The sequence below is a fragment of the Oncorhynchus keta genome, chromosome 29, assembly GCF_023373465.1.
Source record: "Oncorhynchus keta strain PuntledgeMale-10-30-2019 chromosome 29, Oket_V2, whole genome shotgun sequence".
Lineage (NCBI taxonomy): Eukaryota > Metazoa > Chordata > Actinopteri > Salmoniformes > Salmonidae > Oncorhynchus > Oncorhynchus keta.
Genome location: NC_068449.1, coordinates 24736588 through 24757819, shown reverse-complemented (window position 1 = coordinate 24757819; position 21232 = coordinate 24736588). Strand labels below are relative to the sequence as shown.

Sequence of the window (21232 nt, the reverse complement as noted above, 5' to 3'; positions counted from 1 at the left end):
CTACTGATTGTAACTTGTTGCTCTCCCTTCAATTGCTACATTGTTTCAGTTTTAGTCTCCCCTTATCACTTTTATTTCAGTGGGATTTCAAGTAATCGTAATTCAATTCAACTTAGTGTCTGACAATTTCCAATTGATTAACCACTCAATCAAGTTTTAAGAAGTAACCAGTCATTAGTCACTTAGGACATAGTTTCTTAGCATTTACTTAATAGTCTGGCCAGACTGGCCTTACTTATTTAAAAGACAAGACATTGTATTCAATGCACATGTTCAAAATGAAAATGGAATTCAAGGCTAAGTCCAGTACAGCTCAGTCTTATTAGATGTGTTGTCTTATTCTAAGGGCTCTATATTATAAAGCCTAACGCAATGGTAAATCTTAGCGCTGGAGGTGATATAGGTTTGGGGGTGTGTCAGAAATATTTGTGCTATTTTCACAACCAGAATAATGTGCTCCATGGCTAAATATGTGGTTGCTTTAATCCGTGTATTTAGTATTTTATGTATTGTGTTGTCATCAATTCCAATGAGAATGTTAGTCCATTATAGCCTACAGAAACAAAATAACAAAATATAGGATATCCCATATTTGCTAAATATGTTGAACATGTTTTCAGTCCACATTGTTCTAATTAAATGCATGGCTTCAATATGGAAATATATTGTTACATAGCATTCACACTGATATAAGCCTACAGTAGGCCTAAAATGCATTATGTCTGAGCCATGGACCAAACGGAGTCAATAATCAAGATTAAATTCACTATACATAAGATCTAAAAAGACACAGAATAATTCTAATCAAAGTCTAATAAAACAAAACAACTTGCTTTAAATGATCTAAATACAGTTACAGGCAGCATAATTGCCCACTGTGGGCATGTTATATTAGGCCTAAGACAACATTGACTATGGAGGTTTTTTGCACATATCCAAACTTTTCACAGGAGCTTGAAAAATATCCAATATAAAGAGAAAGTGGAAATGTCTACTTAAGCAATGTGTGTGTGGTATACAGTGCATTCGGGAAGTATTCAGACCACTTCCCTTTTTCCAAATTTTCTTACTTTATTTAGTCTTATTTTAAAATTGATTTTAAAAAATCCTTATCAATCTAAGCACAAAACCCCATAATGACTAAGCAAAAACATGCTCTCAGAAATGTTTGAAAATGTATTAAAAATAAAAAAACATTATTTACATAAGTATTCAGACCCTTTGCTATGAGACTCGAAATTGAGCTCAGGTGCATCCTGTTTCCATTGATCATCCTTGAGATGTTTCTATAACTTGATTGGAGTCCATCTGTGGTAAATGCAATTGATTGCAATTAGATGCAATTGATTGGACATGATTTGGAAAGGCACACACCTGTCTACGTAAGGCACACACCTGTCTACGTAGTTGACAGTGCATGTCAGAGCAAAAACCAAGCCATGAGGTTGAAGGAATTGTCCCTAGAGCTCCAAGATAGGATTGTGTCAAAGTACAGATCTGGGAAAGGGTATTAAAACATTTCTGCAGCATTGAAGGTCCCAAGAACACAGTGGCCTCCATCATTCTTAAATGGAAGAAGTTTGGAACCTCCGAGTCTTCCTAGAGCTGGCCGCCCGGCCAAACTGAGCAATCGGGAGAAGGGCCTTGGTCAGGGAGGTGACAAAGAACCCGATGGTCATTCTGACAGAGCTCCAGAAGGACAACCATCTCTGCAGCACTCCACCAATTAGGCCTTTATGGTAGAGTGGCCAGACGGAAACCACTCCTCAGTAAAAGGCACATGGAGCCTGCTTGGAGTATGCCAAAAGCATCTACAGGACTCTGACCATGGGAAACAAGATTCTATGGTCTGATGAAACCAGGCTTTGGCCTGAATGCCAAGCGTCACATCTGGAGGAAACCTGGATCAACCAGCATCATGCTGAGGGGAAACCAGCATCTGGAGGAAACCAGCATCATGCTGTGGGGAACTTTTTAAGTGTCAGGGACTGGGAAACTAGTCAGAATCGAGGGAAAGGTGAATGGAGCAAAGTACAGAGAGATCCTTCATTAAATCCTGCTCCAGAGTGCTCAGGACCTCAGACTGGGGCGAAGGTTCACTTTCCAAAAGGACAATGACCCTAAGCACACAGCCAAGACAACGTAGTCGTGGCTTCAGGGCAGGTCTCTGAATGACCTTGATTGGCCCAGCCAGAGCCCAGACTTGAACCCGATCAAACATCTCTGGAGAGACCTAAAAATATCTGTGCAGCAATGCTCCTCATCCAACCTGACAGAGCTATTTAAATGTTTTATACGTTTGCAAAAATATCTAAAAACCTGTTTTTGCTTTGTCTTTTTATGGGGTATTGTGTGTAGAATGATGAGGTGAAAAAACACAATTAAATCCATTTTAGAATAAGGCTGTAATGTAAGAAAATGTGGAAAAAGTAATGGGGTCTGAATACTTTCTGAATGCACTGTATGTATGCAGTCTGGAGAGAGATACAACATATCTTTGCCACACACCCTTCCCCTTCTTCTTGATGCAACATTTTAAATTATACTCAAGACACAGTATCTTCACACATTTTAGGTGCTTTTCACTGACAGCTGCAACTCAATCAGCTAGACCTATTACCACGCGCACTAGCCAAATTGCGGGCTTCCCAAATAGGATGAGGCCTACACACTTGGGATTTGAAACAATCCACACCCCAAAAAATATAAAGATGCCAATGAACCTCCGTGGCTACGTCATGCTCCCTGGTTTAGCATTTTGAATGATTTTAGACAGAAGTAATTATATAATTTTGGCAAAACATCAATTTAATTTAGGGCAGTCCAGCATCATAACAGTGCACTGTGCACCTGCCAACTTTCCTTTCCAATTCGCAAGAGGTTGAAACCAGAGGACTGTATATAATGACGAGATGCTCATGTCTCTGCTTAAACATTGGGAGTCTTTGTCCCAAAGGCGGCAAGACAGGCGACAAGTTTAGGTCTGCATATTATTCCCATAGAAACACATTGGGCTTACAATGGACAGAGTTTGGCTAGAGTGAGCTCGCTTTCGCTTCACGTCTTCCTCTCTGCTGAAACTAAATCACCGGAGAAAGCATCCAAGCGAGCAAAACAGCTCCCCTCTATGATTGTGTCTACACTTGACACTTGCATGCGACTTCTGATATCAGAATACAAAGATAGCATTGAAAATATGGGTCTAGCCGCTTCAAGAAGTGGTCAGGGATACATTGTGTGCAGATTTCTCCTCCGTCTGGACGCAATCAGGCTACCGAAAGTGCATAACTACAATGGGCGACATCATCAGCACAAGTCTCCAGAAAAGTTTTGTTTTGGGACAGAGAGGTAACCTTTTCATTATAATGTTGGAGGAAATACGTTCCTAGCATGCAAGGAATGTGTTTGCTGGACTCATAAATGCTAGCTAATATTTCGAAAAACAAATAGAGTTATGCTAACCCATTTGCAATCCCGTTAGCGTTGCTTGCTAGCTTGCTGGCTATCTACAGAGGTTAACTGGCTAGTTAGCTACAGTAGTTAGCTACTGCCATCAGTTGTTGTTGTGTTGTTAGTGTCCCTCTAGGCCGGGTAAAGTCCTATTTGTCAGGTAGGGAGCAAGTAGTAGAGGTTAATGGTTCACTGTCACAGGTAAAACCAATGAGTTGTGGCATTCCGCAGGGGAGCGTGCTTGGGCATCTACTGTTTTTACTGTATATTAACAATATGAAAGATGCTTGTTCTTGCCATCTTTTCTTTTATGCTGATGACTGACTCTACACCACTGGTGTCTCACAAAAGTAAAACTATGTTGGAGACCATACTTAGCACAAAGCTTACTAACATTAGAATATGGCTTGGCGATAATAAGCTATTTCTGCACTTAGGTAAAACTGAGGCAATTAGCTTTGGGTCCAGACCTAAATTGAGTAGGTCATCTGAAATCAGAGTGGAGTTAAGGGGTGAGGTGCTGACTACTAAAACCTCTATCTGCAGGATTGGGTAGGTTACTTTCTAATTGTAATCCATTACAGTTACTAGTTACCTGTCCAAAATTGTAATCAGTAATGTAACTTGTGGATTCCCCGAACTCAGTAACATAATCTAATTACTTTTAGATTACTTTCCCCTTAAGATATTAGAAGAAGACATAAATAAATATTAGAGTTTACATAGCTGCCCATAAATGGATGTTGCATGTTACTTTATGGGTTGGTTATGTAGCTTTCTTCTAACCCATTGCTTTCTACTACAGATAATAATGTGTGTGTGCATCTATCAGTTACACACATCAGTACATACACACAACAAGTAGGTCATATAGGGGAGAGGCGTTGTGCTGTGAAAATACCCCTGGTGGCATGTCTGGTGGGGTAAGTGTGTGTGTACTGTATGTAAGTTGACTATGCAAACAATTTGGAATTTCCAACACATTCATGTTTCTTATAAAAACAAGAAGCGATGCAGTCAGTCTTTCCTCAACTCTTAGCCAAGAGAGACTGTCATGCATGGTATTGATATTAGCCTTCTGACTACAATGAAGAGCAAAACCTGACACTCTGTTCTGAGCCAGCTGCAGCTTAACTAGGTCCTTTGCAGCACTTGACCATATGACTGGACAATAATCAAGATAAGATCAAACTAGACCCTGCAGGACTTGCTTTGTGGAGTGTGGTCTCAAAAAAGCAGAGCATCTCTTTATCACGGACAGACTCACAACCATTCATGACAGTTTAGAATTTAAGGTAACACCACGAAATTTAGTCTCCTCAACTTGTTCAACAGCCACCCCATTCGTTACCAGATTCAGCTTAGGTCTAGAACTTAGAGAATGATTTGTACTAAATACAATGGTCTTAGTTTTAGAATGGGTGGCCAGTACTAAACTGGTCCTGAACATTCTAAATCTGACTGCAATTCTTTGTTTAGTGATTTCACTAGCTGTGGTTGCTGACATGTATAAGGTTGAATCATCAGCATACATAGACTCACAGGCTGAAATCTAACAGTACAGTTCCCACAATCTTCTTATTATACATTTATTTCAACCAATCATCAGTTAAATATGTCAGTGTATTACATATTTGAGTGCCCTTCTCTATAAGCATGCTAAAAGTCTGTTGTTCATTTGTTTATAGATAAATAGCATTGTATTTGAATGACTTTGGCTTCCCTCAAGTCTGTCAGATTTCCAGTCATTCCAATGAATTTAATACGCCTTGATCTTCAACAATAGGACTTGGAAATGTGGAAATATAGATTAGCCAAATTGTTTTACCTGAGCATAACCCAAAAACAAAGGACTTATTAGCCTACACTGTTGTTTATGCTGCTCTCATGGAATGGCATGCTTGGGCACTACACTCTTAGAAAAAAAGGTTCCAAAAGGGTTCTTCGGCTGTCCCCATAGGAGAACCCTTTTGGTTCCAGGTAGAACCCTTTTTTGGTTCCATATAGAACCATCTGTGGAAATTGTTTAACATTGAACCAAAAAGGGTTCTTCAAAGGGTTCTCATATGGGAACAGCTTTTAGGTTCTAGATAGCACTTTTTTTCCCCTAAGAGTGTACTGAAAAGTGCTATATGTGAAAAATGAATGCCATATGCTGCATTTACTATAGGCCTATTGTTTAAATTTTTGCTGGTGACACTTTGATATCTCAATAAGCTTTTTAAGTCTAGCAAAAGTGTGCGAGTTTGAGCATGTGTCCGTTAGACCTGTGGATTTTTAAAGTTTTTATCAGAACAAATGAGATTGAGCAAGAGAAGCCCCACTCGTGTTGTTCTCAAATGTAACTTGTTTTTGACCATATGGAGGACAATACCACCGAGGAGTTTAGAAGGGAGGAACTCCCTCAAACTGTATTTCATAGGCTGGGATCTGTACTATTCAGGTGTTGCAAGATCCCATTTTCCACTAGCTGTCCACAGGTCGCAAAAACAATGATAGGTAGCTTAAAATAATTCAAAAGTAATCGTAGAAGTAATCATCAAGTTTTTCAAAAGTATCTGTAATCCAATTACAATATTTTTGCTGGTAATGTTTCAAATTAGTTAATGTTTTTTGTAATCTGTTACATGTAACGGATTGCATGTAATCCGTTCCTCCCCAACTCTGGCTACCTGGGATGCATCCTTGATGGAAGCTGGGGATGTTGAAGCATGGCCACTAAAGTGCTAGGGAAGGTTAATGCCTGGACTAAAGTCCAAGCTGCTTAATAAGGACTCCATGAAAGTGCTAGCCACTGCCCTCATGCAATGCCATTTTGACTGCGCTAGTACTTCCTGGTTTGGGGGCTTATCTACGCTTATGAAGGGGAAGCTCCAGATAGCCCAGAATAAGCTGATCGGGGTAGTATTGAAGGTGAGTCCACGTACTCACATAGGCAGGAGCTGCTTTCAGGAACTCAACTAGTTGCCTGTTGAGGCTAGGGTGTCCCAGATTAGACTGGGTTTGGTTTACAGGAGTATTTCTGGTTCTGCACCCAGATATTTAACTGATTACTTTCCCCATGTTAGGGATACACACAATCACTGCACCAGATCAGATGTTGCTGATATGTGCTTATACAGGTTCAGGAGTAATGCTGGGAAAGGTACTTTATTGTATACTGGAGCCTCAGTGGACCACAATGGAATAATACCCAGACTTTATTGTGTGTTATCCTCTGATTTTACTCATGTGTATGTATGTATTTTATGTGTGCTTGTTTTTGTTAAATGGTCGAATTAATAAACTAAACTATCATATTTAGCCTATTCCACCACTTGTAGAATGCATACTGGGAGTTTAATATAGCCGAGGAAAAGGGAATCCGGACACACTGTGGACACGGTAGACACAATTAAATGTGGGTGTAGACGAATGACACGTTCAGAATTCTGTGATCAGAACTGTCAAGTCTAGACACGGCCTATATGCTGCCCGTGTATCTGATGCTAGTCTGGCCAGAAATACTATGACATGCCATAATATTTTGGTCCTGACAGCATCAGATACATGGTGTACACATACTGGGAAAGAGAGGCGCTGTTTCGCTCCCCTGGATGATTTAACTGAGATTTAGGCATCGGTCAAATAAATTCTCAATATTTCAGTTGCTCTGACTGAAATTGGCATATTGGTGCATGTTTTTAAGGACGCACCTCAAATATTTCCATCCCTCCCACCACAAAGTAAGCAAGCTGATGTTAGACGGGTAAAATGCTGAACCTGGCGTAAGGGGTGGAAAATGCTAATGCATCAGTTTTTACATGACAAAATTGCAAACTAATGTGCGCTTGACACTTGCGGCTCCTTAGCACTAGCCGAAAATAAACTGTGTTTTCTTATTCTCTTATTCTGGGTGTGTTTTTTGTGTTATACCCATGACAGAATTTGAATATCCTACCTGGGTATAATGAATACATTTAATTCCTTAAAAAAAAAAAAAATAATTGGTGATATGAGTCATGACTCATCCCATCTGTCCACACTGGCTTGCTTTGTTCCTATCTCCCTCTCGATGCCCATTCAGATTGACATCCTGATTAACAATGGTGGCCGCAGCCAACATTCTCTGTCCCTGGAGACCAGTGTAGATGTGTACCAGGTCCTGATGGAACACAACTTCCTGGGCACAGTGTCATTCACCAAGCAGGTGTTGCCCCACATGATGCAGCGAGGCTCATGCAGTGTAGTGACTGTAAGCAGCACCCCTGGCAACTGTGATACTCTGCCAGTTAACATGCTCTTCGAGTGAGATCAATCATGGGCTGCCCTCTGCCCGTTTGTAGATGTACACCATCTAGACACATACATTGAGTGAGACATGAGATAACAATCTCTTCTGTCCACAGGGCTTCTTCAATTATCTTTGCTCAGAGCTGACTTCCCAAGGATGCTCATCAGCACAGTATGTCCAGGGCCTGTACTGTCACAGTCCAGATCACTTTCACAGAGGAAGTGTGAAAGATGGGTTTCACTGCAAATTTGTGAGAATTCATTTAAAGGTTTAACTCGCATGTTACATTTTTTGCTGAATTCATGCTGAATGTTTGATTGACATTGGACACATTACAATTGCATCACAATTGTTGTTCTTGTCAAGATGTCACAGACACACATTCATTGGAAAGCCAATGGTCTTTCAAATAATTGTCATTCAAGTGACCATGCATTTTTGTAAAAAGTGTTAATTTAATTAACATTAATTTAATTATCATCCCTTTCCTATCTAAGGCTATTCTCACTGCTGGGGACCAACAACACAAGATGTCTACTAGTCCTTGTATGTGTCTCATCCTGGTGGGTATAACCAATGGCGCCAAGGAGATGTGGCTCGCCTGGCAGACTGTTCTGCTGTTCAACTATGTGTGGCAGTATGCTCTCATCTGGGCCTGGTTCATCACTGATGTCCTGGGCAGGAAGAGGGTGCAGAACTTCAAGGTTGGCCTGGTTTGTATTGGTTTATTGTAGGTCTCTCAACATGATGTCGATTACAAAATGTGTTTTTTGAGCCGCAAACTATACATTTTTTGTCTTGCTTATAGAATGACTATAACTCAGAGCTCAGTGTATTACACAGAGGACCAGCACTCTGACAGAATGGGTGAATCACACTCGGCATTGTTCATGCATGGGCTTGCTGTCACATTTCCTAAGGTGTACCTTGCCTCTCCAGGCCATGGATAGGGGGACTCTGTGTGAACAGTCTGAAAATACTTGAGGAAAGCAGAGTGTGGCAGACACTATTTAGAGCTGTCTCTTAGCAGCTGGGGGGCTCAGCTGTTACTGACCTTGCTTCAGTGTGATAAAGAGAAGGGGGTGGGCACTACCCAGGGTATAGCAGTGAGTATGACTGCTTCCCAGCGGCAGTAACTGACTTACTGACCACTATGTCTGGTGGCCTCTGCCAGACAGTGACAGCTGAGGGCCACGCAGAAAGGTCATGTTCTGACTGACCAGACATTTTAGTGTCAGGGTTTGGATGGACAATGTCACCCTTTGGTTCAGTTGTATTGTAGGAATGCTCAAGACGGGTATGTCTAAGAATTATTTAAAAAAAATGTTTCACCTTTATTTAACCAGGTAGGCCAGTTGAGAATAAGTTCTTATTTACAACTGCGACCTGGCCAAGATAAAGCAAAGAGAAGATGGAAAGAAAATGCACACTGTCAAACGTGTCATTAAACATTCCACAAAGGCAACTTAATTAGCAAGTTTAGTGTGCAGATGCCATCTAATATTTTATCAAAAGCCTCAACTTGTTTCTTGATTGACAGTGAAGTTTCTTCCCAGAACATAAAACGCTGTGGCTATCTGCATTTAAAAATCTGATTAAAAAAAATAAAAAAATGAAGCGTTCTCTTACTTTACAATTCAAATCAAAGTTTATTTGTCACGTGAAATGCTTACTTACAGGCTCTAACCAACAGTGTGAAAGAAAAAGGTGTGTGTGTGTAAGTAAAGAAATAAAACAACAGTAAAAAGACATTTGAAAATAACAGTAGCAAGGCTATATACAGCCACCGGTTAGTCAGCCTTATTGAGGTAGTATGTACATGTGGTTATGGTTAAAGTGATATATATGATGAACAGAGAGTAGCAGTAGCGTAAAAGAGGAGTTGGCGGGTGGTGGGACACAATGCAGATAGCCCGGTTAGCCACTGTGCGGGAGCACTGGTTGGTCGGGCTAATTGAGGTAGTATGTACATGAATGTATAGTTAAAGTGACTATGCATACAAGATAAACAGAGTAGCAGCAGCGTAAAAGAGGGCTTGGGGGGACACACAATGCAAATAGTCCGGGTAACCATTTGGTCACCTGTTCAGGAGTCTTATGGCTTGGGGGTAAAAACTGTTGAGAAGCCTTTTTGTCCTAGACTTGGCACTCCGGTACCGCTTGCCATGCGGTAGTAGAGAGAACAGTTTATGACTGGGGTGGCTGGGGTCTTTGACAATTTTCAGGGCCTTCCTCTGACACCGCCTGGTGTAGAGGTCCTGGATGGCTGGCAGCTTTGCCCCAGTGATGTACTGGGCCGTACGCACTACCCTCTGAAGTGCCTTGCGGTCGGAGGCTGAGCAATTGCCGTACTAGGCAGTGATGCAACCGGTCAGAATGCTCTCGATGTTGCAGCTGTAGAACCTTTTGAGGATCTCAGGACCCATGCCAAATCATTTTAGTTACCTGAGGGGGAATAGGCATTGTCGTGCCCTCTTCATGACTGTCTTGGTGTGTTTGGAACATTCTAGTTGGTTGGTGATGTGGACACCAAGGAATTTGAAGCTCTCAACCTGCTCCACTCCAGCCCCGTAAATGAGAATGGGGACGTGCTCTGTGCTCCTTTTCCTGTAGTCCACAATCATCTCCTTAGTCTTGGTTACGTTGAGGGATAGGTTGTTATTCTGGCACCACTCGGCCAGGTCTCTGACCTCCTCCCTATAGGCTGTCTCGTTGTTGTCGGTGATCAGGCCTACCACTGTTGTGTCGTCAGCAAACTTAATGATCGTGCCTGGCCATGCAGTCGTGGGTGAACAGAGAGTACAGGAGGGGACTGAGCACGCACCCCTGGGGAGCTCCAGTGTTGAGGATCAGCGTGTCAGATTTGTTGCTACCTACACTCACCACCTGGGAGCGGCCCGTCAGGAAGTCCAGGATCCAGTTGCAGAGGGAGGTGTTTAGTCCCAGGTTCCTTAGCTTAGTGATGAGCTTTGAGGGTACTATGGTGTTGAACACTGAGCTGTAGTCAATAAATAGCATTCTCGAATATGTTTTCCTTTTGTCCAGGTGGGAAAGGGCAGTGTGGAGCGCAATAGAAATTGCATCATCTGTGGTCTGTTTGGGCGGTATGCAAATTGGTGAGGGTCTAGGGTTTCTGGGATAATGGTGTTAATGTGAGCCATGACCAGCCTTTCAAAGCACTTCATGGCTACGGACGTGAGTGCTACGGGTCTGTAGTCATTTAGGAAGGTTGCCTTTGTGTTCTTGGGCACAGGGACTATGTTGGTCTGCTTGAAGCATGTTGGTATTACGGACTCAATCAGGGACATGTTGAAAATGTCAGTGAAGGCACCTGCCAGTTGGTCAGCACATGCCCGGAGTACACGTCCTGGTAATCCATCTGGCCCCGCAGCCTTGTGAATGTTGACCTGTTTAAAGATCTTACTCAAATCGGCTACAGAGAGCGTAATCACAGTCGCCCGGAAGAGCTGATGCTCTCATGCATGCCTCGGTGTTGATTGCCTCGAAGTGATGTAGCTTGTCTGGTAGGCTCGTGTCACTGGGCAGCTCACGGCTGTGCTTCCCTTTGTAGTCTGTAATAATTTGCAAGTCCTGCCACATCCGACGAGCGTCGGAGCCTGTGTAGTATGATTCAATCTTAGCCCTGTATTGACGCTTTGCCTGTTTGATGGTTCGTCGCAGGGCATAGCGGGATTTCTTGTAAGCTTCCGGGTTAGAAAGCACCTTGAAAGTGGCAGCTCTACACTTTAGGTCATTGCGAATGTTGCCTGTAATCCATGGCTTCTGGTTGGGGTATGTACGTACAGTCACTGTGTGGGACGACGTCCTCAATGCACTTATTGATAAAGCCAGTGACTGATGTGGTGTATTCCTCAATGTCATCGGAAGAATCCCGGAACATGTTCCAGTCTGAAAGCAAAACAGTCCTGTAGTTTAGCATCTGCTTCATCGGACCATTTTTTTAATAGACCTTGGGGTCTGGTGCTTCCTGCTTTCATTTTTGCTTGGGAGCAGGAATCAAACCCCAAGACTTCCTGAAGTAGACTTCAATGATGTTGTTGCATTCCTAATGCTTAAGCTCCACATGGAAATGGGTTAATTGCCTCTTCTATTTAGGTGAAAGGGAACATTTTTTAGGACGCTTTAAAAGGCTGGCAGCGCTATTTACAAAGCAGAAGAATAGTGATGACAGAAAAATTAACTTAATTCTAATTAGTCATAGATAGATTTTTTTGGAAGGTGGAGTATAATTAGGTAATGCCCAACCACAAATCTGTAATGAATGTCTATAGCACTGATAAATCTCCAGTAAATAGACTATCAGGTTCCTTTGGGGGGAAAAAATCTATTTTATGTATGTACAATTACACACCATACACAAATCACAGTATACGAAAACAGTATGTACAGGAGAACATGACAAATACAACTGTCTTCAACTGTAAACAAGTGAACTGTAAACAAAAGGATGGCATCAAAAATTACTAACCACATTACAAAGACTGCAAAGTCCAACCCAAGGCACATCCTCAAAAAAGCAAAATCATTGTCCCTTTTTGCCTTTGGGAACAGTATTTGAGGGAAAACATTTGTAAGATAAGTTCATCATGTAATTGGGAGCACTGTGTTGGCGGTCTTCTTCTGCGGAAGGTGGTTGTATCTGATCACTTTAAGTACAACGGATAAGTTGGATAAAAACAAACTCCACAAAAACATTTGCAACTAACGTTACAGTACAAAAAGAAAACATTTAATTGACAAGTGATAACTCTTTGTTCAAGAGTATGTGAATGATAAAAAAACCTCTGAACAAACGTATCCCTTGTAAATATAGATTTTTCCCAGAACACTCACATTTCATTGTTTGAACTAGTACCACACATTTGGTAAAAGTTACGTAAATATTTTGAACATAAGTATTGTGCTGTCGCTCCTGCATGAATGAAACCATTTGTTTGGATCTGCCTTATAGGTGCCCTCCTAGGATACCCTAGTGAAATAGACGGGTTACACATACAGGCCACAACATAGGGCCTACCCAGTGATAAAGCTGGGCAAACCAGAGACGGGGTGTTTATAGGAGGCCAGCAGAGGAGAGTCTGAAGGTCCCAGGGAGAGGACAAGGTTTGGGTGTTAGAAGCAGGGGAGGTGCAGGGGGACAGAGGAGTAGATGGGGTACCCCAGAGGGGGGTCGGCTGCCTGGACAGTGAGGTTTCTCAGCATGATGGGGTGGGCCTGGATGCTGTAGCGCTCCTCGTCGTCGTTGGTGGCGTAGAGCAGCTCCCAGGACAGGTTAGCCCACTGGCCACGCACCCCCTCCCCGTTCAGATGGCCTACCTGAACCAGCTGCTCCTGCAGGGACAGAACCCGCCCTGTGTAAGTTCCCTGTGGAGAGAGGAGACAAGCAGGTAGGGGTCACTTACTGTACTGACCACTGCCAAAGACAGGACCACTTAATACATGCTACCAACAAAGACCAAGTTTATGGCTAACCCAAAGAACAGGTGTTTGTTAGGTTACCATAGTGGGTTACTTAGTAACAAGAAAAACAGTGTGGTCAGTAAGGTTACCATGGTGAGGTCATGGCCCAGTGAGAAGAGGAAAGGTTTCTCCTGTAGGACACTGTCCTGCCAGCCTTTCTCAGCCACCAGGCCAATGTACCAGTCCCTCTCATACTCCTCCAGGGTGCTGAACAGCTCATCAAGACTCTCCATGGGCCCCAAACTCGCCTGATCAAACAGAAGCTTGAAACTGTACCTGAAAGCAAATAGATCCGGAGTTACAGGGACAAACTTTGGATAGAAACATTGAATATGTATAACACACATCCAGTTTGCAAGTTTTAGATTCTCTAAGTTGGGCACAAACTACACCCATGTTTCACCCCTGCCCTCTTTACCTGAAAGCCTTAAGTGCAAGCTGGTAAAGTTCTTTGTTTTCAGAAAGCCACTTCAGCCCCTCTGTCCAAGGCACGTCCCCACTGTACACCCTGTACACATAGCTGGGGCTGGTGAAGGCAGACTCTGCCCCCAGGGAGATGAGGCATGACAGGGCCACCTGGGCATGGAGGTCCCTCAGCCCCCCATCCTCCTTCAGGGATTTGGCCACATCCTCCGAAGCCTCGTCCTGAACGGCCAGCGCCAACCTTCCCAAAGTGAACCGAAACCACTCCTCAGGGAACAAAGGCGTGAGCTGCTGTAATCGGAATGGTAACAAGGGGGCTGTCCTCCACCCAGGGGGCAGGCTGAACAACTCAGAGTGGGGGCAACTGAAGTTTTCATGGGCCATGGTGCCGGAGGACTTTGTGTGGGGGACTTCAGGGTTCCTGCCTTTGTCCACAGCTGGCAGACCCAGACCCAAACCCAGAGGTTGCAAGGGCTGAAGGGCAGAGAGGGCCATGTTCTCAAACAGACTGTCCATCTCCACAGAGCCTGGCAGTGAGGGGCCTGTCTGGAGCACTGTCTCCCCCAGCTGGGCCTCCGTACTTACCAACGCCACTGTCCGCCTGGCTGGCTGAGGCCCAAACAGGTCATCCTCATCTGACCAGTCACCAAAGGAGGTCAAACTGGAGCTGTCCCGTCTAAACTTGAGAGAGGAGATGTTGGACTCCACCATGATAGCCTCTGCAGGCTGGGTGACAGTCGATTGGCCAAGCTGGGAGGACTGAGACTTCGTGCCCCCGCCCCCTGTCCCCGCCTCAGTGCCCCAGGGAAATGCCTTTAGTCTCTGGACACAATTCCTCAGCAGCAGCCACACCAGGGCCTTCAGGAAGTCATCCTGGAGCTTCCTCAGGTTGTCATGCGAGTCAATGATGCCCGAAAGTACATTGCGGGCGTCGGAGTAGACGCGCACAGGCAGGGCAGCACATGGGGTGAGGGCGTTTCCCCAGTGCAGGTTTATCCCCTGGTTGAGGCCAAGCCGCTCAGGGCGCTCAAAGGCCCCCTCAAACACCTCATCCACCCTCCGAGCCTCCACCGTGTGGCACGAGGTCTCCTGCAGCTCCAGACCCTAAAATAAAACAACCGTCAAATCTGTTGTCTACACTGCATGTTCACCCCAAAATAGTGATTCAAACAAATAACAACCATTTAAAGAACCACTACCTTGATGTTGACAGTACAGTAGCCATATCCTCTCTCTAAAATCATGATCCAAACCACACGGTCCTGGAAGCGACCCAGGAAGTGGGAGCCAGGAGTCAGAGCACCTTACGAGGGGAGGAAAGAAAACAAGCTTAGGCCTATCAGCTTCTTCATACACTTACCCCCAGCCAAGCTTTTTGACAAGGCTGACTCTATTCATAGCATATTCTCATCGCAGCATTTGAGTGGTGTTAGATTTGGTCCCAGTCATCCCAGTGGTAATTTATTATTATAGGTCATGCAGTCAGAGAGATGATGTCCTCTGTGGTCTGGAGATGATAAAGCTTGGAGTCCATACATCATAGACATACAACATAGACGAGTGCCTCCTGGTCACACAGCCCTTTCATTTAGCGTCAGTAGTGAGTCTCTCGGCTGACTCTGTGGATAACTTGGCTGCCGGATGAGCTGCAGGTTGATGCTTATCATTTCAGTTGTACAGGAAGGTCATGATACAGTTGAAACCGCCTGACTGCACAGAGATCTAAATATTGAATTTCTTCTCTGCCCTGGACGTTCCACTAGTCTCTAAATATTCATTCTTCTTATGGGTGTAGACTTTGTACGAGGGGGCCTTTCATTTTTGGTTAACAGAGGGGAGAAAGGACAGATGTTTTTTGTGAAATGGCAGTGGCAGAGCGACAGTTGCTTTGTTTCAAGTTTGACTCGTGTTCTCATGGCTCAAGGATAATGTCATATCCCATAGCGACGTCTTGGAATAGTCAGACGCCGCCTCATGATGGGAAGTGACACGCTGTGCGTTTTCCACTCCCGCTCACTGATGCGCTGCCCACAATGTCACAGAGGGGGTAGCGGAAAAAAGAGAACGCTACACTCCAAACCCTCCTCTTTCTACTGTGTGTATCAAGACCCAACAAGCGCTTAGCCTAAATTATACATCACAGCTCAGGCACCCCCAGCTTGCCAAGAAAACAAAAAGATGGAGTGAAGACATCCCTGTAGCAGTTTGTCTCTTTTGAGTCGTCAACCCATAAATAATGAAGCTTGTACTTGCTGTTTTTTCCTTGCCCCCTTCCTGACAGAAAATAGAGCCCCGAACAACGTGTTTGAAAGTGGCTCCAGTAAGTGGCTCCAGTGAGGTTAAGAGTATTACGAGGTTAACGGTGTGGAAACATTGACGTAATTATCACAGATAAGAGTGATTTTGTTCGGATCACTTCACAGGAAGCACAACTGGATCCTGCAAGCTTGCATTATACCGGGCGGCTCTACTGAGCGACTCACAACATTCCTCTTAATATGAAACCAATAGAGGCTCCCCCACCCAGCTATTTCATCTGCATACAGTCCCTGCTCAGCTGATCTAAAAGTTCAGTGTCATCGTGATTGATCACTATTAACACCGTGAGAACATATGCTCAACACATAATGTATATCAATTAAATGATCTAGGCTCTGTACTGTGAAATGTATACTATCAGTAACATGGAAAATAGTATACATTTCACAATAGAGCCTAGATCATTTCATTGAGATACTGCATTAGGTTTTTTCAGTTGACTCTTTTACCCTACTGTTGGGAAAAGGATTTTCCAACCACTAGCAGTAAGAACAGAACACCAACGTATGTCCATTTTTTTGTACAACGGCATAGATTAAATCTTGTATCAGCTACATTATTTTCACACACAAAGCCATGTCTAGAAATGATTAAACACTTATATCAAAACACTAACTGCACCAATGATTGGGAAGAACCTTCAAGAAGAAAAAGAGAGAGAAAGTAAGAGGGAGAAAACTAAAGAGTGAGACCCACTAACCAAGTGATCCTCTGGCAAAGGCACTCCTCAGAGCACAGGCCAGGCTCCCACTCATCTGCTGGTAGTAGATGGAGTCTGGACAGGGGCAGGCAGTGCCCACGGGCCCAGGCCAACTGCGCTGAGGCCTGGGGAAGCCCACCAGAAAGATGGGCAGGGTGAAAAGGGGCAGCAGAGGAGCAGAGAGCATGGCTGACAGGACCACCACAGAGAGCAGCAGAGGACACAGGGAGGCGTTCAGGACCAGGAGGGTCCCGGCCGACTGGCGCCGCTGTTTCTTCTCTGTCCAGGAGGTCACCAGCACGGCCAGGGCAAACTTCAGCTTGGACAGGAACTGGAGCAGCCTATCACTCAGCAGGCCCACCTGGGTAGGGCAAAGAGGGATGTAAAAGAGTGTGACTGAACCATGACTCAGTAGTACTGCTTTGATTTTGTTTTCAGTGGAGAAAAACATTCTGGGGAAAACAACAACAAGTAGACAATGAATCAATGACTTAAGCATGACAATGTTTAACCTGTGACCTTACTAAATGTCATGCCTAACTAACTCTATACCAGAAGTCATGGAATGTGTTATTACTAGAAGGAGCTGGACCCCTGTGCCCAGGCTGTCCCACCCAGGCAGTCTGGTGTCCCCTGCAGCCAGCCTCACTGACACCACCACCACCATCTGGAGCAGGGCATCTTCAGAGCTCTGCCACACCTGCACAGCACAGAGACCCACGACTCAATCATCATGACCTAAATCATATTAATAACAGTCTGAGGATTAAATGGTCATGATGAGGTCACTGGAAAGCAAATCTCTCATTGATAAACATGCTTAGGTTCTACATAAGAGAATCCATGTGTACCACTCTGAAGGCCCGGGTGAATCCCACGCTGAGAGAGGCTGTGTGGAGCTGCTGAATAGAGCCATCCAGAGCCAGGAAAGCAACCATTGCAAAGGGAGACACTGCAAAGTAAAACAAAGTAATAAGATGCATGTATATAGTTTTACAGTAATGACAGGGCAAGCTCTAAATTAAAAATATAAGCTCACCCAGATTGAGCAGCACCCTCCTGATAGCCCCAGCCATGTGGAGACCCCTGCTCCGCTGCTTGAACACCCGGACATTGGCCATTCCTCTTGGGTACAGGGGGTTGAGGAACACTCCTCCAAAAACATAGGCTCCCTGGATCTCTCGGAGAGCCCAGCAGATGATGAAAAGGGCGATGAGGAGGTAGCTGACAGCATCTTGAGAAACCCTGGCCAAGTTCTGGGTCTGGGAGGGACTGAGGAAGTGATGTAAGAGTCCTGCCTCAGTCATGGCCCCCAGCAGCAGCCCCAGGTAGAGCAGCAGCTCACTGCAGCCCAGCCGCCAGCCAAACAAGCTGGGAGGGGCAGGCGATGCCCCCCTATGCCATCCACTATCACCACAGGCTCCCCTGGACCCTCCTCCACAATAAGTCCCAAACTGGCTGAGATCCAAACTAAGCAGAAACCCCATGGCCATCGAGAAGAGGACTACACCCAAGGTGGACGGGATGAAGAAGGTACAAACAGTAACACATACAGACATGGCGAACATCCCCAGCAATCTGTAGGAAGGACAGAGAGCACACAGAGAGTCAGAGAAGAGCTGCTCAAGGTCAACCATGCCAAGGAAACAGGCATATGATAAAGATCTCAGGGAACCTAATCAGTGGCAAGTATAATCAGATGTACCTACATGTTGACAAAGTAAATGTTGACAAAAACAACTGATGTAGCAAGGAAAATATACCTAAGGTTACTGGACATGGGAGAGCCGCCCAAACCGAACACCAGAGCCTGTTCCATGCCCCAAAGGAGGAGGGCGTCCAGTGGTGACAACATACCCAGCGCCCACAGCAGGGGCAGGACCAGGAAGACCACATGAAGCACCTGACTGGTTAGCTGGAGCTCTGGCACTGGACCTGTAAATCTGGACACCAGCATGGGAAAAAAACAACAAGCAAAGAGTCACAAAATGTCATGAATAATCTCTGAAAATGTATCCATAACAAGTTCAAGAACAATCATTGAGGCCAATTTAGTTATTTCTATCTTACCGATCAGCTAGGTCCACAGCTATGAAAGCTAATATGTAGAGTGGTCGGGTGAGTGGGGTGATCTCATAGGTGTCCTGTGCCTGGAATGTGGCCGTCTCTGTGGCCGTGTTAACGATAAGGGAGTACTCCGCTGTACACAGAGTCACCCAGCTCAGGACAAATACCACCAAGGCTACACCCACACTGCCATACAGTGCAGTCAACCTGCCCAGGAGCACATACCATGTCCCCAGGCCACAGAGGGCCCCTGCCAGCAAGGTGTGAAGCACCACATTCAGTCCAAACCTCTTCCCCGGGGCGATGAACCTCACCGTCTCTGGGCCTACACAGTGGGTGAACTCCACCTCCTCCTCATCAGCCAGGATGTTGGGCACTCCCAGGCGCTCCACCATGGCATTCCTGCGGGCAGCATATAGTGCCAGGGCCTGCACACCCACTGCTGCCCCAAGCATGAGCAGACCAGAGAGCATGGCAGCATGGAGTTCCTCCAGCAGCTGCAGCTGGCACAGCAGTGTGCCAATGCCACCTAACAGCCATGGTGTCAAGAACAAGACCACCTGGTTGACATAGACATAAGGCGGGGCGCAGTAGCCCAACTTGAAGCGCGGACCCCCCAGCACCGTCTGAGGGAAGCGCTTCCAGAAGAACTCCTGCTTGTATTCATTGAGCAGGGGCACATCTGGCCCCATCCTGACCATGCCCTAGGGGGGTGCAGGTCATCTCCCCGGAGCCGCAGTACACTTCCGTGTCATCCTATAGGACAAGATCTAAGAGGCAGCTTGAGTCATTTGTCTGCCATAAAATTAATGCTGCAGGAGATCAAATTTACTCGATACAAAGACAGCAGTTGAATAAACACCAATGCCAGGTATATTATGAAAATATTGATAAACAATGTAGAATACCATGAAACAACTAATGTATTGTAAAAAAAAAAACAACACAGAATTAAATGGAACAAACTCCCTCAACCTACCAAATATGGTTATGCATTGTTGTCAACAGGTTTGCTAGGTAAGTTTTCCACTGCTGACAAAGGGAGCTGGCTGCCTGGCTGTGTCATTAGTGGTGGCATATGACTAAGTTCGTAGTCAGGCCAATATTATTGCATAGCTACAGTAGATGTTGTATAAACGAAGTAACCTTGACTCAAATGTAAACAATGATGGCTAGCTAGCAACGTTAGCGCAACAAGGTTACCAATAAAACATAATATAAGCTAGCTGCATTCATCTATGGGATGGGATAACTAACTAGCTACTTAGCGAATGTCAGACACAAGGTTAGTGAATATTACTTGAAATACGCAATAACATTAACTAGCTAGATGCTACCGATAGCAGGCGAATAACGCTAGATGTCCAGATTTAACTACCATTATTGCTAGCAAACTGCAGTGCTTATAGTAGCTAACGTTAGCTAGCTATGTTACTTAAAGTTACCTATGAATTGAGAGAAGGGATATCCTTCGAATCAAACGGCTGTCTTATTCATCTTCAATAGTAAGTATGGCAATTTGTTAAGACACAAAACAGATGGCTAGATGCGTCTTTCCCAGTGATAACCAATGATAGTTAGCTAGCTAACAACGGTAGCTGGCTAACAAAGCATAACCACAACAAGATGAGGGCGTGTGCTCCAACTAGGATAGGCGGGGTTTGCACTTTTCGACCAATTGGTGTACTGAGTGGGCGTGAAAAAAAGACTCCACCTATATCCATCCTCTCCACCCATTCATTGCTCCCACCCCACTCGACAGCCAGACACACACCTATACCATGACGAAACACAAACAACAACCCTAACATCTGGCGGCATCAATTATATAAGTAGTATTCTCTTGTGTCGAGCCAACTGTTCAGAACACAGGAGGTTGGTGGCGCCTTAATTGGGGAGAACGGGCTCGTGGAAATGGCTGGAGTGGAATAGCATGGTATCAACTACAAACACATGGGTGTCTGATGCCATTCCATCGGCTCCCTTCCAGACATTATTATGAGCCGTCCCCCCAACAGCCTCCACTGGTTCAATGGTCTATTTGACACAACAATATGAATGTTAGCTGCTTCCTGATCCAATAATACATACACAGAATTATTCAGACATGGGATGAATAATAGTTTGTCATATAGCAGGGGTTATTCTTGATTTTTGCATTGAACTGCTCTTTTCCTGTTTTGCCTTCCCACCCAGAGAGCAAAATTGGTTGAAAGACGTCTTTTCATCATATGGTGCTCATTGGGTTATGGATAGGTATAGCTAAGTATTATGATAGGTGGTAATTGATAAGGGATTTCCATTCCCATTACTGTATACAAACAGGGACCGTAGTCAGTTCACTGGGGTCAAGATCAACTCATCGTTCAGGGTTGTTTGAGAGCCACCTCTGAGACGCAGGGATTGTGATATGGCCAAAAAGGATCAGGATGTTGGGACTTGTAGACGTGTAAAAGGGGGTGATTCCATACAGTGTCGGTAAAGCACTACTCACAGCAGATTGTGTTGTTATTGCCCTC

General features: G+C 44.7%; 1 protein-coding gene across 2 annotated transcripts; it reads right to left on the bottom strand.

Moving 5' to 3' along the window:
• Positions 1-9352: 9352 nt before the first annotated feature.
• LOC118362570 (pecanex-like protein 4) lies at positions 9353-20376 on the bottom strand. Of its 2 annotated transcripts, none has more exons than XM_035742998.2 (11): positions 19693-20376; positions 18717-19483; positions 18410-18589; positions 17686-18224; positions 17498-17598; positions 17224-17346; positions 16647-17007; positions 14827-14930; positions 13623-14731; positions 13294-13480; positions 9353-13108 (listed from the first exon to the last, which is right to left on the bottom strand). In XM_035742998.2, exons 2-11 carry the CDS (start codon positions 19412-19414, stop codon positions 12857-12859), a joined length of 3654 nt encoding a protein of 1217 aa, XP_035598891.1. In that variant the 5' UTR covers positions 19415-19483; positions 19693-20376; the 3' UTR covers positions 9353-12856. The 2 variants fall into 2 exon arrangements, with proteins under 2 accessions (XP_035598891.1, XP_035598890.1); XM_035742997.2 differs by having other exon boundaries at positions 20159-20376.
• Positions 20377-21232: the final 856 nt, after the last annotated feature.

Coding starts and splice junctions, on each gene's coding strand:
- LOC118362570 (XM_035742998.2), bottom strand. CDS start 19,414: ATGGTCAGGATGGGGCCAGATGTGCCCCTGCTCAATGAATACAAGCAG. Junction 18,590..18,716: donor GCTGTGGACCTAGCTGATCG/GTAAGATAGAAA, acceptor GCTGGTGTCCAG/ATTTACAGGTCCAGTGCCAG. Junction 14,732..14,826: donor ACTGTACTGTCAACATCAAG/GTAGTGGTTCTT, acceptor GTTTTATTTTAG/GGTCTGGAGCTGCAGGAGAC.